The following is a 16,317-nucleotide window of genomic DNA, read 5'->3' as shown; positions in this document are numbered from 1 at the left end:
CAATTTTATGTGGTTGATGATTCAAACCTTGCATATATTTGACTTGAAAATGTGTTAATTCCTTTTTTTGTTCTCTTTTCATTCCTCGTTAATGCTTCAAAATTTTGAGATTTACATTCAAATGAGGTTAAAAGAGACTAAACCTTGCATATATTTGACTTGAAAATATATTAATTTCCTTTTTGTTCTCTTTTCATTGCTTATTAGTGCTTCAAAATTTTGAGACTTACATTCAAATGGTATTTAAAGAAACTAAGTGACTAAAATTTTTATTTTATTATGCTTGAATCTTCTTTCTAAAAACAGTTAAATCTTTCATTAGAAATGAAGGAAAGGATTGAAAATTAAAAGAAAAAAAATTATAATAAAAGAAAATCCCACATATATATATAGTGTTTTAGGATTCTAATTATTATTCCTTCTTTTGGGATTAAGGATTGGCCTTTTAAATAGACGTGTAATTTAATTGGTATTAAAATTATTCCTATTATGTTTTTGTATGTTATTAATAACTCTTTTTTTTTGTATAAGGATAAAAAAAGTTCTCAAACAAAAATTAAATAATCATTTACGTTTTTAATATTTTGTTACAATTAATCAACTCATGAATTTTTTATTTCAAATCATTTGAATTTTTAAACATTTATTTTTATCTAATTGAACCTTGATACGTATATTTTTACTCAATTAAACTTTCAATTAAACTAAACAATTAAGTATTTTTCTTCTGATAAGGGTTTAATTGATAAAAGTAGATATTTGAGGATTTAATTGATTGAAAAAAAAAATGCTTGATGACTATTGAATTTTACATCGAGAGCTTTTTTGACTCTTTCGCTTTTTTCTTTTTGTAAACTTAGTTGGCTTATTATATTGCTGTATTTGATTTAGTCTTTGATATATTTATTTTTATCTCCATAGATTAAAATTTTGTTTTCCCAAATAAAAAAAAAAAAGGAAAATCCCCTCAGCAGTCCGGTTTATAAAGTTGGGCTCAAAGACCAATTTAGTAATTGAGGGTTGTTTCGGGGCTCGATGGGTCTATGTGGTTGACTGTAGTTTTATGGTTTGATTTGTTGGGTAATGGGCCTGTGGCTGCCTATTTCTTATGTCTCAAACCAAAAGGCCCAAAGAAATACTAGTTGTCATACTGTAGACTAGACTGATGGAGTCACTCGACTGTAACGGTGAACATAATCTCAACCATACATCATGACCACACTGGGTCCACCTCAATCAATAATAAATAGCAGTAACTAGAATGGACGGAACCGACTTGATTAGACCTTCTGCTACTAGAACAAAACTCACAGATAGGTAATAACATCGTAAGCCACCTCTTTGTCTCTGCTGTCTACTTTCTAGTTTACCCACCCTGTTTTTGAAGGAAAAACAGACACTCCCCAAGGGTCTTAATGAAAAGAATTCGCAATTAAGCTGCCAAAAAAAAACAAACAAGGTAGTTTTCTTTTGCTTTCCTTTTTAATTTGTTTATGTTCGTATTACTTGATTTTTTAACTGTTTTTTTTTTTTTTTTTTCATTTGGACTGTGGTAGCTTGTTGGGAAAATTTATTTTGATGTTCCAGCTAGAAGTTTTACTAGCTTGATTGGTTTTGGGTAAGTTTCTGTCTTTGGAAATTTGGGTTTTTTAAAAATTATTTTTATGTATTTAAATTGTACTGTTTTCGAATTCAGCATTTCCTCTCACTCTGATTTCTCAGGTCAAGCTTTTTCTTCCAAAATTAAATAAAAAAATATTACTTTTTATTACTCATGATTTGTGGATCGGAGAATGTGAGTGGTGCTTATAGTGTAATTAGTTTGATTTACTATAGAATGTATTTTATTTATGTAACTTGACTAGAGATTGCTTTACTGTTTTCATGATATAGTTTTCATTTTACATTGTTTTGACAGGTTCTAGAACATGGTTGTCTTTTTAGGATTAAATGTTATACAGGATTTGTGTAAATTGCATCATTGTATTAGCTTCTGCTTGTTTTTAATTCTCAATGTTGTAAGGCTTTTATGCCTTTTTAGTGTTTTTAATCTACTTTTTTCCTTCAGGTATGTGAAGAGGAAGCAAGAGCTTAGGTAGTTGAGTCAGAATGGAGTGCAACTGCTTTGAGCCACAATGGCCTGCAGATGAATTGTTGATGAAATATCAATATATTTCTGATTTCTTCATTGCACTTGCTTATTTCTCAATCCCTTTAGAGCTTATATACTTCGTCAAGAAATCTGCTTTGTTTCCATATAGATGGGTCCTTGTTCAGTTTGGTGCCTTTATAGTTCTTTGTGGGGCAACGCATCTTATTAACTTGTGGACTTTTACAATGCATTCAAGAGGTGTGGAAGTAGTAATGACCACCGCTAAGGTTTTGACTGCTGTGGTATCATGTGCAACTGCCTTGATGCTTGTACATATTATTCCTGATCTATTGAGCGTAAAAATTAGAGAGTTATTTTTGAAAAATAAAGCTGCGGAGCTTGATAGAGAAATGGGTCTGATTCGTACACAAGAAGAAACAGGTCGACATGTTAGGATGCTTACTCATGAGATCAGAAGCACTTTGGATAGACATACTATACTAAAAACCACTCTTGTTGAATTGGGTCGAACTTTGTCTTTACAAGAATGTGCCTTGTGGATGCCGACATGTACTGGGTTAGAGCTCCAACTTTCCTACACTCTTCGTCAACAGAATCCAGTTGGTTATACTGTACCAATACATCTTCCTGTGATCAACAAAGTATTTAGTAGCAGTCATGCAGTAAAAATATCCCCAAATTGTCCAGTAGCTAGACTACGGCCTGCAGGGAAGTACATTCCTGGGGAGGTGGTTGCTGTCCGTGTCCCACTCCTACATCTCTCTAATTTCCAAATTAATGATTGGCCAGAACGATATGCTTTGATGGTTTTGATGCTCCCTTCAGATAGTGCTAGGCAATGGCATATCCATGAATTGGAGCTAGTTGAAGTGGTTGCTGATCAGGTAAAAATTGCCCTGTTTGCTTCTTAACCAAGTGTTGAATATTTTGTACCACCCCTTCCCAATTTTTATGCTTTTAAGTGTTGTTTTATCTGTTGAATCTTAAATTTAACTTCAGTTTTTTTGTGCATATCCATTGGTAGTATTCCAAAGTCAATTATATTTTTTCTGATGACCTATTGTAATTGCCTTGTGGTAATTGTAATAGCTATATGGAGTAGCTTCAAGGATTTATTTTATTTGACAAAGCTTTCTCTTTTCTTCTGCATTGTTTTTCCACTTTGCCAGAAGCCTAGGTTTTCTACCATTAGGAATTCACTCATAGGGGAATATTGCTGTTAAGTGTGCATATCCTTGGACACTGTTTTACTAGTCATTTATGGAATTTGGAGAGCTGGGTTGTTCTTGGGGTTTACTTCCTAAAACCTGACCAAAAAATGAAATATTTTCACTGAAATTATTTTTCAGGATTTTAGATATTTGCAAGGTGTGTCAAAATAACTTAAAATTGATTTGTTTATTATAAAGGGAAGAAAGACAATATCACTTAAGAAAATGCAGTAATGAAGAGCCTTTGTCTAAGGATTTTACATGCCCTTATTTTAGGAGGGGTATTTTGAGGTTGCTACGAATGTGCTTATTTGTTTTGGAGCTAGTCTGCCACAATAAATACCTATTATTGTAATTATCAGATGTTAGATTTGATTCAGAGATTCTTTCTGCTTTCTCTATTCTTCATCTATTACTGTTTTCTCCCTTCCTCTTCTCTGTCTCTTTGCATTCTGTTCTATCTCTTATTGCCACATTCTGTTGTTTTTCCTTATAGCTACTTGCTGCGGATAAGTTTGTCCTTAAATTGCTACTTATGTTCCAGATTCAATGTTGCTAAAAGCCCTTATTTGTAAATTTGCATAATGAATTCAGGTGGCTGTTGCCCTTTCGCATGCTGCAATTTTGGAAGAGTCAATGAGGGCTAGGGATCTTCTTATGGAGCAGAATGTTGCACTTGATCTGGCCAGAAGAGAAGCAGAGACAGCAATCCGCGCTCGAAATGATTTCTTCGCTGTTATGAATCACGAGATGAGAACCCCAATGCATGCAATTATTGCTCTATCTTCTTTGCTGCAGGAAACTGAGTTGACACCTGAACAGCGTCTAATGGTTGAAGCGATTCTTAAGAGTAGTAACCTTCTCACTACTCTAATAAATGATGTATTGGATCTTTCAAGGCTGGAAGATGGCAGCCTTCAACTAGACCTTGAAACTTTTAACCTTTATGCTTTATTCAGAGAGGTAGAATTTCATTTTCCTATGGCTTTTGGAAATTTCTAAAATGCCGCTGGGTTTTTGTCATTCTAGTAGTGTGCATTTATTGCGATGTAGGTCCTTAACTTGATCAAGCCCATTGCGTCTGTTAAAAAGCTGCATGTTTCATTAAATTTGGCTCCAGACTTGCCAGAATATGCTGTTGGTGATGAGAAGCGCCTTATGCAAACAATTTTAAATATTGTTGGTAATGCTGTGAAATTTTCAAAGGAGGGCAGCATTTCAATCACTGCTTTTGTTGCAAAATCAGAATCACTGAGAGATTCTCAAGCCCCTGAATTTTTCCCTGTGCCAAGTGATAATCACTTTTATTTGCGTGTACAGGTTGGTGCCATTGTTGGCAGTTGTATTTTTCTGCCTTAGTCTGCTATCATCGTATCTTAGATGTTGGTAATGTTGATTCTTCTTTGCTTCTGGTGTAGGTGAAAGATTCAGGATCAGGGATTAGCCCCCAAGATATTCCGAAGTTATTTACCAAATTTGCACAAACTCAATCAACAGCAACACGAAATTCTGGTGGCAGTGGACTAGGGCTTGCAATTTGTAAAAGGTACGTTCTTTTTTTTTTTTTTTTTCTTTGCATTTACCATCATCTATGGTTGTACTGATTTGTCTACAGAGGCAGTGTGTTTTGAATTTTTAGCTGTCATTCTGATGTTTTAACTTTTTTTATTGTGATCAGGTTTGTAAATCTAATGGAGGGGCATATTTGGATTGAGAGTGAAGGTCTTGGAAAGGGATCTACTGCTATCTTCATTGTAAAACTCGGTATCGCAGATCGCTTGAATAAATCTAAACTTCCCTTCATGTCTAAGGTGTCAACAAATCATGGTCTGACAGCTTTTCCTGGGCTTAAAGTGCTGGTTATGGATGATAACGGGTCAGTTCTATTGTGTTCATTTTAATCCTTATTTATTTAATTAATATGTTTTCAAATCATATTTCTAGTTACAGATAATAAGATCTGTATGGTACTGGTGCTTGTTAATTTTTTAGTTACAAATTGTTTTCATGTATGCTTATTCTATGCATTATTTGTAAATTCACAATGTCAAAAATCAATAGTTTTGTTTGGTGTTGTTATGATTGCACATGATACTACATAGTCTTTTTTTTTTTTTTTCTGGATTTTGTTGTATCCTGTTTACTGCTATTTTCTTCTTCCTGCATGTCATGTGAACGAACATTGAATTTTTTTTTTTTTAATGGGGTAATGCAGGGTTAGCAGGATGGTGACAAAGGGGCTTCTTGTGCATCTAGGGTGTGATGTTACAATGGTAAGCTCGAGTGATGAGTGTCTGCGTGTGGTTTCTCAGGAGCACAAGGTTGTTCTCATGGACGTTTGTGTTCCTGGTATAGATGGTTATGACATCGCCATCCGCATACGTGAGAAATTTACAAAGCGCCGTGAAAGGCCATTACTAGTGGCGCTCACTGGAAATACAGACAAGGTGGCTAAAGAGAACTGCATGAGGGTTGGTATGGATGGTGTTATATTGAAACCTGTTTCACTTGATAAAATGAGAAGTATTCTATCAGATCTTTTGGAGCACCGACTTCTTTTTGAGGCAATATAAGCACGAAGAATATCGGAGACAGACCATATAAGGGTGAAAATGAATAAAACGAGGAAGACGATGAAAGAAATTCTCTGGATGGTTCTGTCCATGTACATACCACGCAAAATCAGAGCACTACAAGGGAAAATGATGCATTTGCTGCGAAGCATATAAAACAATTGGTGTGCCAAAATGAATTTTTGTGTCTTCTCTTGTGCAACAACAGATTTTATAGCAAGTGCTGCAAATAGGTTGTCAGGAACTAAGTCTGTTGTGGATCAGTTAAATTAAAACGGTACTAGCAAAACACTCTGTGCGTGGTCATAATTTTTTTTTTTGTTCTGTCGTATCTAATTAATTTCTTTTTATTGAAAAATTCATCTAATTTAAAAAATAAGCTTATTGTAGATCAGATAAATTAAAACCGTACTCGCAGAACATTTGGTGCGCGGTCAAAATTTGTTTGTTTCGTCGTCTTTATTTAATTATTTTTTATTCTAAAATTTGTTTAATTTAAAAAAATCGAAAGGTAACAAAAATAAAAACGAATGGGTCTAATATGTGTTTATTTTGATTGGTCTTATCTTTTTTAACAAAAGTTATCTAATGTTTTAAAATAAAAAAGTAAAAAGATTAAAAAAAGAAATAAAAATGAAAAGAAAAAGCAAAGAAATAAAAAAAAAATCTTATATAAGATGCTATTTGGATATTTTTATTAAATTTTAAAATATTAATTTTTTAAATTAAAGTATCAAATAATTATTTTCTTAAAATATCAAATAATCATTTTATTGATATAATATATATAATTAATAATAAAAACATATATTTTTATGTATACTTTAAAATTAGTCGGATAAAACACCTAAAAATGCTTTTGTTCCAATCTCCCCTTTGTTTTTTTTTTTAAAAAAACCGAAATGTTTCAATTTTACCTTGATTTAAAAAAATTTAAACCTCTTATCTAATTGAGATGGATCAAATTTATCAAATATAATTTTTTTTTATATCTCTATCAACCAACACAATTTATTCTAAAATTAATCTAATAAAATATTCTTTTAAAAATCCAAAAGAAAAAAAAAAGTTAAAATAGAGTTATGACATGGACACCTCAATTAACTTCTTTTTTTTAATTGAATTAATTTAAAAAAATTAAAAAATAGATTTATTAAATTAAGGTATTAAATCATGATTTTATTAATATAATAAACTATTTAAATAAAAAAATAAAATAAAATAATAAAAATAAAGTTAAATCAAGGATTTAAGAAGATATTGAAAAAAATTAATTATATTATCAAATGAAAAATATCAATATATTTGAATCAAATAAAAAATTATCAAATATTGAATCAATAATATTAAACGGATCCCAATTTTTTAAAAAATTTTAGAATATTTTAAAAAAATTATTATAGATAATATGTGCTTAGCATTAAGGGGATCATACAAAAAAATAAATAAATTCAGTAAAATATTTATAAAATATATAAAAAAGAAAATAATAGAAAAGAGGAAAAGAGAACCAAAAAAGCAAACATGCATAATATAACTGGTATTAAATGGGTCCCATAAAACTAAATCTAAAAAAGAAGACTAAAAAATCAAATCCAAAATGTGATATCAATAAATTCGTCATATTTTTTGAAAAAATTAAAATAAAAAATGAAAAAAAATATTTTAATAATAATATAATATCAATCTTACATTTTTAAAAATATTACAATTTTTTATTAAATATATAACGAAAAAAAACTAAATAGAAAAAAATTAAAAAGTGAAAAAGAAAAAAATTAAATAACTTAATATGTGATGTACCATTAAGATTAAGTCCTAAAAAATGTAAAAAATTTATTTAATAAATATATCAAAATAGAAAAAAAAATAAAAACTGAAAAAAAAATGCAACATACTTTTGATATAAAAATAAAAAAATATAAAAAAGTTTATTGAATCTTCTAAAAAAATACATAAAATTTAATATTAAGTTGATTATTTAAAAAAAGATAATTATTAAAACATTTAAAAAAGAATAAAAATTCTACGTGATATTAAAAAAATTTAAGAAAAATACAATTCAAAAAAATTTTTTTTTAAAATGATCTCATTAAAATTTTTTTAATAAAATACATAAAAAAAATTACAAAATCAAATGCGAGTTAAAAAAAATTACAAAATCAAAGGTTTTTATTAAATATAATAAATAATAAATAATTAAAAAAAAATTGGATGAAAAAAATCAAATTGTGAATCTCACAAATCAATGTAAGAAATGTTGGGCCCACAACATTTAGAAATTTTAAAAGAGTGAATCTCACCAACTAAAAAACAAAAAACCAAAAAGGTCAAAAATTGTTCCACAATTTAAAAAAGTAAAAAAAAAAAAAAAATCTCGCAAATAAAAAACCGATTAAATAAAAAAAATTAAATCCATACCTTAAATAAAAAAAGATGTGGACTCCACATCCTTTAAGAAAAAAATTTTAAAGAGGTGGGATCTAAAAAAATAAAGAAAATTAAAAATTAAAAGGATGTTACGTGGCAGGCCTCATGCCCAACACGTGATTGCCATAAATCTACGGCATTTATATATAGAATTTTAGGAATGATTTTATTTTTTTCCAAGTCATGCAATTTCCTTTAGGTTTAAAATACTACTCAGAACCAACCTTGTAATTAAATCCACATCTCAGACAAACATAGACATCATCAGTCAAATGTTATGCATTGACACATTTTTACCAAATTGCCACTCAAAGAATACACTTAAAAATTGCAACTCAAAGAATACGTTTGCATCTCAACCACCCACATTTTCCATATAACAAGACTTTCGTTCTTCTGCTGAATAAGCTTAAGAAGACTTTCTATTTCTTGTTATGTTATAAATTTACGTTCTTTCTGAATACTCCCTCAAGAAAATCATACACAAAAAAAAAAAAAAAAAACCACAAGGAAAGATGGGGTTGCTTGTATGGCTCTTTTAAGTTTCTCAGCTTTCCATTGTTGATTCTTATGTTTTCCCAGGCTATTTTTTCATCAGTGTCTTTCACTTCTTCTGTGCACTTGTGCCCTCCTGATCAGAACCTTGCCTTGCTCCAATTCAAGAACGTGATTTCCTTAAACAACTGTTCTTACCAGGGTCCATTTATAAGAAATCTATCCGGGATGAAACCAAGAAAGATTCTGTCTATGAAGGAAGGTACTGATTGTTGTTTATGGGATGGGGTTTCCTGTGATAATGTAACAGGTAATGTCATTGGCCTAGACCTTGGAAGCTGCCAGCTTTATGGAACAATCGATTCAAACAGCAGTCTCTTTCTTCTTTCTCACCTTCAAAAGCTTAACCTGGCTGACAATGCCTTTTGCATGTCTCAAATTCTTTCAACAATCTCACAATTAGCTAGTGTGACACATCTTGATTTATCTAATTCCGATGTTTCAGGTTCAGTCCCACAAGAAATATCCCATCTTGATTTATCTAATTCCTCCTCGTGGGACAACACAGTCAAATATTGTAAGGTTGAGGGCATTTCTAATTATTCCAAATAGCAACCAATGAAGACGCTTACACTTGGCAAACCACACAAATATGCTACGATTAGATAAAGCCAACGAAGACTTTGCGTTTTATGTTGAATAGTTTCCGAAGACTTTCCATTACTTAAGTATTATTTTCTAAATTTACATTGTTTATGATAACATTTTCTGCTTTTCGATTTTGGGGAAATTAAGATGGAGATGCTGGTATGGCTCTTACAATTTCCAAGCTTTCTGTTTTTTTATTTTGCTCTCCCAAATAGTTGCCTTTTCATCAGGGTCCTCTTCTTCTTTGCACTCGTGCCCTTCCTGATCAGAACCTTGCATTGCTCCAATTCAAGAACATGATTTCTTTAAATAACTGGTGTTCTTTTCAGGGTCCATATGTAGGAAATCCATCTGGGAACATACCAGGAAAGATAATTTCTTGGAAGAAAGGTACTGATTGTTGTTTCCTGTGATAATTTAACAGGTAATGCCATTGGCCTGGACTTGAGAGACTGCCTCGATGCCAACGGTAGTCTCTTTCTTCTTTCTCACCTCCAAAGGCTTAACCTGGCTGGCAATGCCTTTGCATGTCTCAAATTCCTTCAATGATCTCACAATTAGCTAGTTTGCCACATCTTGATTTATCTAATTCCGACCTTTAAGGTTCAGACGCTCAAGAATATCCGATCTATCCAAACTTGTTTGGCTTGATCCCTCTTCCAATCGTTATTTATACTTCGAAAGACCTGCTATGAAAGATTGGTTCGAAACATGACCAATTTGAGGGATTTATCACTCAATGGAGTCGGAATGTAGTTGCACCTCCTACGTCGGCCAGTTTGTCTTCTTCTTTGGTCTCTCTCAATCTAGAGTTCTGTGATTTGGGTAATAGTAATGGAGGAGAATTTCCTGTTAATATATTCCTGTTACCAAACATGCAAATTGCTCCCGTTATCGTACAATACTAAGGTGAGAGGTTATTTTCTGAAGTCTAACCGGACTAGTCCCCTGAAGTTCTTGGAAATTTTGGGCACAGGATTCAGAGGAAAAATACCCAATTCTATTGGGGGGTTTAAAGTCTTTGGAACATTTATTTCTGGGAGGCAACTTCGCAGGAGAATTACCCGCTTCGATTGGCAATTTAGTGCCCTTGAAGCACGTGATTCTTGCAGGCCGTAATTTCACAGGGTCTATTCCTGTATCAATCGGAAACCTTACAAAAATCACTGAGATTCAACTCTCCAATTACAATTTCAGAGGTGAGCTCCCATTATCACTTAGCAAACTTGGAACATCTTAACGTTTTTATTTCTTGAAAATAGCAACTCCCATGGTCAAATTCCAAATGTTTTCACAGTTCTCACCAAGCTGTCTATCGTAATTCTTCGATTCAATAATTTCAGTGGCCAGTTACCATTTTCTTTAGTCAACCTGACAAAGCCTGTTCATGTAGACTTTTCAGATAGTCAACTTACAGGTTCATTCCACCATCTATAAATAGTGATGCAGGTTTGGTTTCCCCAGACATATCCCGTAACTTATTCAAAGGAACAGTGCCATTTTTCTTGTCTCTTATTCCATTTTTACAAAACTTGTATCTTAGTTGTAACTAACTAGATGGTTATATCGATGACTTTCATGTCAACTCATCACAGTTGGTTGATGTTGATATAAGTCACAACAAGTTTCATGGCCTTTCGAAACTTAGGATGGTACAACTAATCTCTTTGATTATTTAGAATTTTATAAAACTAACATGATGATGTGAGAAGCAAATGAGATTTTCATTTGTAAAGGATTGACAACCACACTCAAAGAGCCAATTCGGTCTTGATATTGTAATTTGAAATCGAGGTCTATTACTATTTTTAAAGAGTTTAACCATTCTTTTCTAACTCAATTTTAAGTAGAAGAAAAACTAAGAAAATAACTCTAAGCTTGATGTCTATCCATCAAGGTAGAAATGAGTTTCTATAAGATTACATTATGCATTTTATTGCGGAAACTCTATAAGTGAAAGATCTAAAGCAAACGGCTATAGTGACTGCCATCAACAATGGACTCAATGATAGAGAATACCACTTCAAGCTTACACTTTTCTTTGAACCACCAAAGACATTAGTTAATGTGCTATTTGTCATGGAAAAACTGAAGTTTCAATGAAAAACCAAGGTGAGAGAGGCTTATCCCCCCATTCGACTAGAAGAAAGGTAAGGAAATCTATGATCCTCATTCAAAAGGAAGACAACAAGGGTACCCTAAAGCTAAGAGCCTGAGCAGACAACAGAACTACATAGCATTGAATATTTTCAGGAAGAGTATTCTAATGCAAATAGAAAATGATCCTGAGCTCAAATAGCCAAAGTCACTAAGGCATAACACTTGACTAGACCCTAACAAAAGATACGCATTTCACAAGGACTTCAGCCACAACACTAAAGACTGTGTTAACCTAAAAAACTAGATAAAATGTTTGATCAAAAGAAGTCGACTAGATAGATTTGTGGACCTACCAAGATATGGTCCAGGTAGGCCAGACTATAGAAGGAGGAATCGAAAAGAAGAGCTAGAAAGGAATTAGGGGGCAAAGAATGGAGGAATGAACAAGAAGAAGAAGGCTAAGCTATAGACAATCGACTCATTACAGGTATCATTAATGTGGTAACTAGTGGGAGCTCCACCTCAGCTAAAAGAAAGTTTGATTAGGGGATGATCATTGCCATTGGGTCCTCGGCCAAGAAAAAAACTAGAAAGACGAATCAATCTCCTTCAACTCGAAAGATTTGGAAGGAATTCAATTCCCTCACGATGATGTAATAGTGGTCATTGTTGTGGTGTACAACTATGTGGTGAGAAAGATTCTGTTTGACAGTGAAAGTTCAACCGATGTACTATACTATACCATCATGTTAAAAATAGGTATAAAGGAAGAAATGTTAAAACCAATCACCACCATTTTGATCGATTTTAGGAATGAACAAGTGCCAGTAAAGGGAACTATCAGGTTGTAGATCACATTAGGCATCGAGTCGAGGAACATCATCTCAATTACTAAATTTATGGTGGTAGACGTATCTTTATCTTTCAACATCATGTTAGGTCAACCTAGATAGTTTATTATGTCGTTAATTGGCTTAGCTCTTCATCTATAGATCAAGTTTTCAATGTCAAATAGGGGTTAGAGAGGTCAGAGAAGACCAATCCATGATGCAATAATGTTATGTGATGATGATGAAAGGTAAGACTATGAAGTAAATTGATAGCAAGGCCAAAACCAAAACACCAGAAAAGGCAAATGTGATTGAGATGAAAGTAAAGGAAGTGGAAGAAGCAAAACAAGACAACCTTGGTAAAGAGTAACATGAAACAAAGAAATGAAAATAAAAGCACTTTTAAATCACTAAAAGCTTTTAAGCTCTTAAGCTCTATAGTTGTATATACTATAAACTTTTTTAATTTTTAAGCAAACCTACAAAAGCCAAGCTCATAAGCCAGCATATATACATACATGACAAACAAGATTGAGCTATCAAGCTAGCTAACATGCACACTTGTGAAACAAGACCAAGCTTTAAGCTAGTTAAAGAAAATTTTAAATGAAATTCCACTTTTTGATCAAGTTCTACTTTTTTGCTAAATTAGTTCACTAACAGTCAACCAACTGTTATATCATGATTTATCTTTATTGTAGAAAATAATCTCGACCTAACTGAGCATAAAGAAATAATTGATCAAACATGAAAAGTTGACAACAACCTACTTGAACCGATAGAAGACCTTACCTCTATACCATTTTTGGGAGAATAATTCTAAAAAGTATATGCAAATTGGGGCAAGGCTTCACAATAAAAAACAACTAATTCAATTATTAAGGAATAATGCCGACCTATTTACATGGACTCTATCTGATATGCTAGGTATAGATTTTGAGGTGATAGTCTATCGATTACACGTAGATCCAAACATAAAATTAGTTCGGCAAAAGAAAAAAACTTCACCCTAGAGAAGCAAAAAGCAATAAAAGAAAAAGTCAGCAAATTGTTAAAGTAGGCTTCGTCAAGCAGGCATACTATCGTAATTGGATTACTAACATAGTCATGGTAAAAAAGCACAGTGGCTAATAAAGAATGTGTATAAACTTTACTGACCTGAACAGAACTTGTCCAAAAGGCAGCTTTTCTTTTCTTAAGATAGATCAATTGAAAGAAGTTAAAAAATTTTAGATTGCTTAAATTAGGTTGGTTTGAGAGCAAAAAGGTTGTAAAGTAAAAAATAAAGGCCCCAGAAAGCTCTTTATATAGCAAACATAAAGATCAAATTAATATTTTAGGTCGTGCCACGTGTCCTAATCTAACCAAGGATGAATGCTTGCGTTTTCAGCTCTAGGTTTTTTATCGTTCAATTTTTTTTCTTCTCATTAAATGTAATTTTTAGACAATAGAATGGAAAATTAATCATTCCACTTATTCAGATCAATCAAAAACCTAAGTCACACTAGTTAAATAAGTCAAACACCAAGTCAATCCGTGCTAAACTAAAAGATCAAATTCTAACACCAAGAAAAAAAACACAAGTCCTACATTAATCCACACCACATCGACACATAAATCACGTCAGTAATTACTTATAAGCTCACTTGGTCCAACTTTGGCCTATCTTGACACTAGATCATTCACCTCGATAACCCTAAGATAGGCTAATTAAGTATATAATTCGAACCCATGCTCAAGGTCAAGCTTGACACTGTCAAGCACACATCAAGTCGGCATTTACCAAATCAACCAAGTCTACACTCTACAATTTGATACTCAAACTGTTCGGTGAGGGGATAAAATGTTAAGGGTATTTTTAAGTATAAAAGGCAAAATGATCTTTTTTCTCATTAGAGACCGTTAGCAGACAACTAGGGATAGTTTTTACTTTTGGATTGACTTAAATGTCATGCTGACCTGGCATTTACAATACCACATCAACTCAATCACATCACCAATTTACCCCATAGATCATTCACCTTTCACTTATAAATAGGGCTATTTAGGTACTATCTATCTTATCTTACTTTTTACTACTTTCTTTTTATTTTGCTCACTTCCAATCTCTTATAGTTGACCTCTAACTTGAATATCGAAGTATAAGCATAGAAAATAATTATTTTTTTTATTTTTAACCGCTTTTTTTCTTTCATTATTTCAGGGTTTTATCCCTTAGCTCGAAACTCTACCACAATAATTTCCATGAAAAATTACTTTAAGGACCACTCACAGTTGTATTGCCTTAGCCATATGTTGTTTTAATTTTAAACAATAAGTTGACTTGAGAGATTCTTCCTTCAATCTACAATAGGAGTTATGTTAAAATTCTTGACTTGTCTAATAACAACTTGAATGGCACAATTCCATAATGTTTGGGAAATTTAAACTACTCAATGGTGGTTTTAGATTTGCAAATGAACCACTTTCATAAAGTTGTCCCTGCAAAGTTTGGAAAGTGCTAAGCCTTAAGGACTCGTGGCTTAAATGAAAACTAATTGGAAGGATGTTTGCCACACAGTTTTCTCAAATGTAAAGAGATAGAAGTTCTTGATGTTAGGAAAAACAAAATCAATGGTGAGTTTCCCCATTGATTAATAACTTTTTCAAAGCTTTAAATTCTTGTCTTAAGATCCGAGAAATTCCAAGGTCTAATAATCAGTTCTAAAACCAATTTTCTATTTCCTATGTAATGAATTACATGTCTCATAATGAATTCATAGGTCCATTGCCTTTAAGTTTCTTTAAGAATTTAAAAGCTATGATGAGTGTGGGTAGAAATAAATTACACAAAGTGAAATACACAAAAGAAGACAAGTAGTATCAGAATAATATAATGATTACCATGAAAGAAATAGATATTTAATTGGTGAGAATTCTTATTGTTAGGGGCATTTTTGGGTTTAAAGAGCAAAATGTTTTTTTTTTCACTTTAGAAACTACCAACAGACAACCAAGGGCATTTATGACTTTTAGGTCAACTTACCATGTTAGGTTAATCTGACATGTACAATGTTACATCAACTCGGTCACTTCATCAACTTGCCTAATAGATCCCTTTTTACACTGACTTGTCACTCCTTGAGTGGATAATTAGCATCCAGGTTAACTCAGCCCATTAGGTCATCTTGGCCACAAAATTGATCATAGGTAGCCTATGCTACCCCAAAACCTTTCACCTTCAACTATAAATAAAGCCATCCAGAAAACGCATACACATACACACACTTCTATTTTTATACTTTCGTCTTTCTATTTTCTTTTTTAATTGACCTTTAACTTGAGTGTTGGAGCATAAGCATTGGGAAAACTTTCAACCTTTGCCTGTAATCACTATTTTTCTTTCCTTTACATTTTTAAGGTTTTACCCTTAAGTTTGAAGCTTAGTACCAATATTTGACATGTCAGGTAAAGGTTATTCATCATCTAGCTGAGCTAAATACCATGCTGCCTAGAAAGAGAGTCCTTAAAGAAGGAAAACCAATTGTTCAAGCTAGAACAACAACACATGCCAACCAACCCATAGACTGACTTAAGACTACAAAAACAAGCCCTATAATGGAGTAATTTTAAATCTTAACCCAGCAATTACAGTCCCTTAAAGAGATGATTCAAAACCTCATGTCTACATAAACTTCTAAGGTACCTAACTTGGTCACCCCTGAATAGCTGTTGGTTGAAAGGCAGCCAAGCTATAAGATTTTGAAAGCCTCATCAACCTCAGGTGAAGAAAAACATACTACTTTAATCATCAATTACCAAACTTACACCTCAACACAAGCTTTCACCATGGAATCCAAACAAATCGACTTAGAGCCATAATTGAATAGAGATTTAAAAGTTAGAATACAGGCCATGGAGAAAGAGTTAAAAGGAAA

At 32.4% G+C, this 16,317-nt stretch overlaps 1 protein-coding gene and 1 pseudogene across 2 annotated transcripts; both read left to right on the top strand.

Moving 5' to 3' along the window:
• Positions 1–1,273: 1,273 nt before the first annotated feature.
• LOC111288040 (ethylene receptor-like) lies at positions 1,274–6,255 on the top strand. Of its 2 annotated transcripts, XM_022878793.2 has the most exons (8): positions 1,274–1,459; positions 1,557–1,618; positions 2,069–2,997; positions 3,919–4,287; positions 4,378–4,644; positions 4,743–4,870; positions 5,003–5,200; positions 5,540–6,255. In XM_022878793.2, exons 3-8 carry the CDS (start codon positions 2,110–2,112, stop codon positions 5,895–5,897), a joined length of 2,208 nt encoding a protein of 735 aa, XP_022734528.2. In that variant the 5' UTR covers positions 1,274–1,459; positions 1,557–1,618; positions 2,069–2,109; the 3' UTR covers positions 5,898–6,255. The 2 variants fall into 2 exon arrangements, with proteins under 2 accessions (XP_022734528.2, XP_089615505.1); XM_089759379.1 differs by lacking the exon at positions 1,557–1,618.
• Positions 6,256–8,842: 2,587 nt separating this feature from the next.
• LOC149519088 (uncharacterized) overlaps positions 8,843–16,317 on the top strand; it is a 32,681-nt pseudogene continuing 25,206 nt past the window's right edge.

The sequence above is a fragment of the Durio zibethinus genome, chromosome 4 (assembly GCF_047325235.1).
Source record: "Durio zibethinus cultivar Kanyao isolate XHJ-2024 chromosome 4, ASM4732523v1, whole genome shotgun sequence".
Lineage (NCBI taxonomy): Eukaryota > Viridiplantae > Streptophyta > Magnoliopsida > Malvales > Malvaceae > Durio > Durio zibethinus.
The sequence above is the reverse complement of the archived record's forward strand: the minus strand, read 5'-3'. Positions and strand labels throughout refer to the sequence as shown.

What these genes read in the sequence shown, in the direction of transcription:
- LOC111288040 (XM_089759379.1), top strand. Translation starts at nt 2,110, where the DNA reads ATGGAGTGCAACTGCTTTGAGCCACAATGGCCTGCAGATGAATTGTTG. An exon ending in TTTATGCTTTATTCAGAGAG is followed by an intron (nt 4,288 to 4,377) that starts GTAGAATTTCAT and finishes ATTGCGATGTAG; the next exon opens with GTCCTTAACTTGATCAAGCC. An exon ending in CTGGTTATGGATGATAACGG is followed by an intron (nt 5,201 to 5,539) that starts GTCAGTTCTATT and finishes GGGGTAATGCAG; the next exon opens with GGTTAGCAGGATGGTGACAA.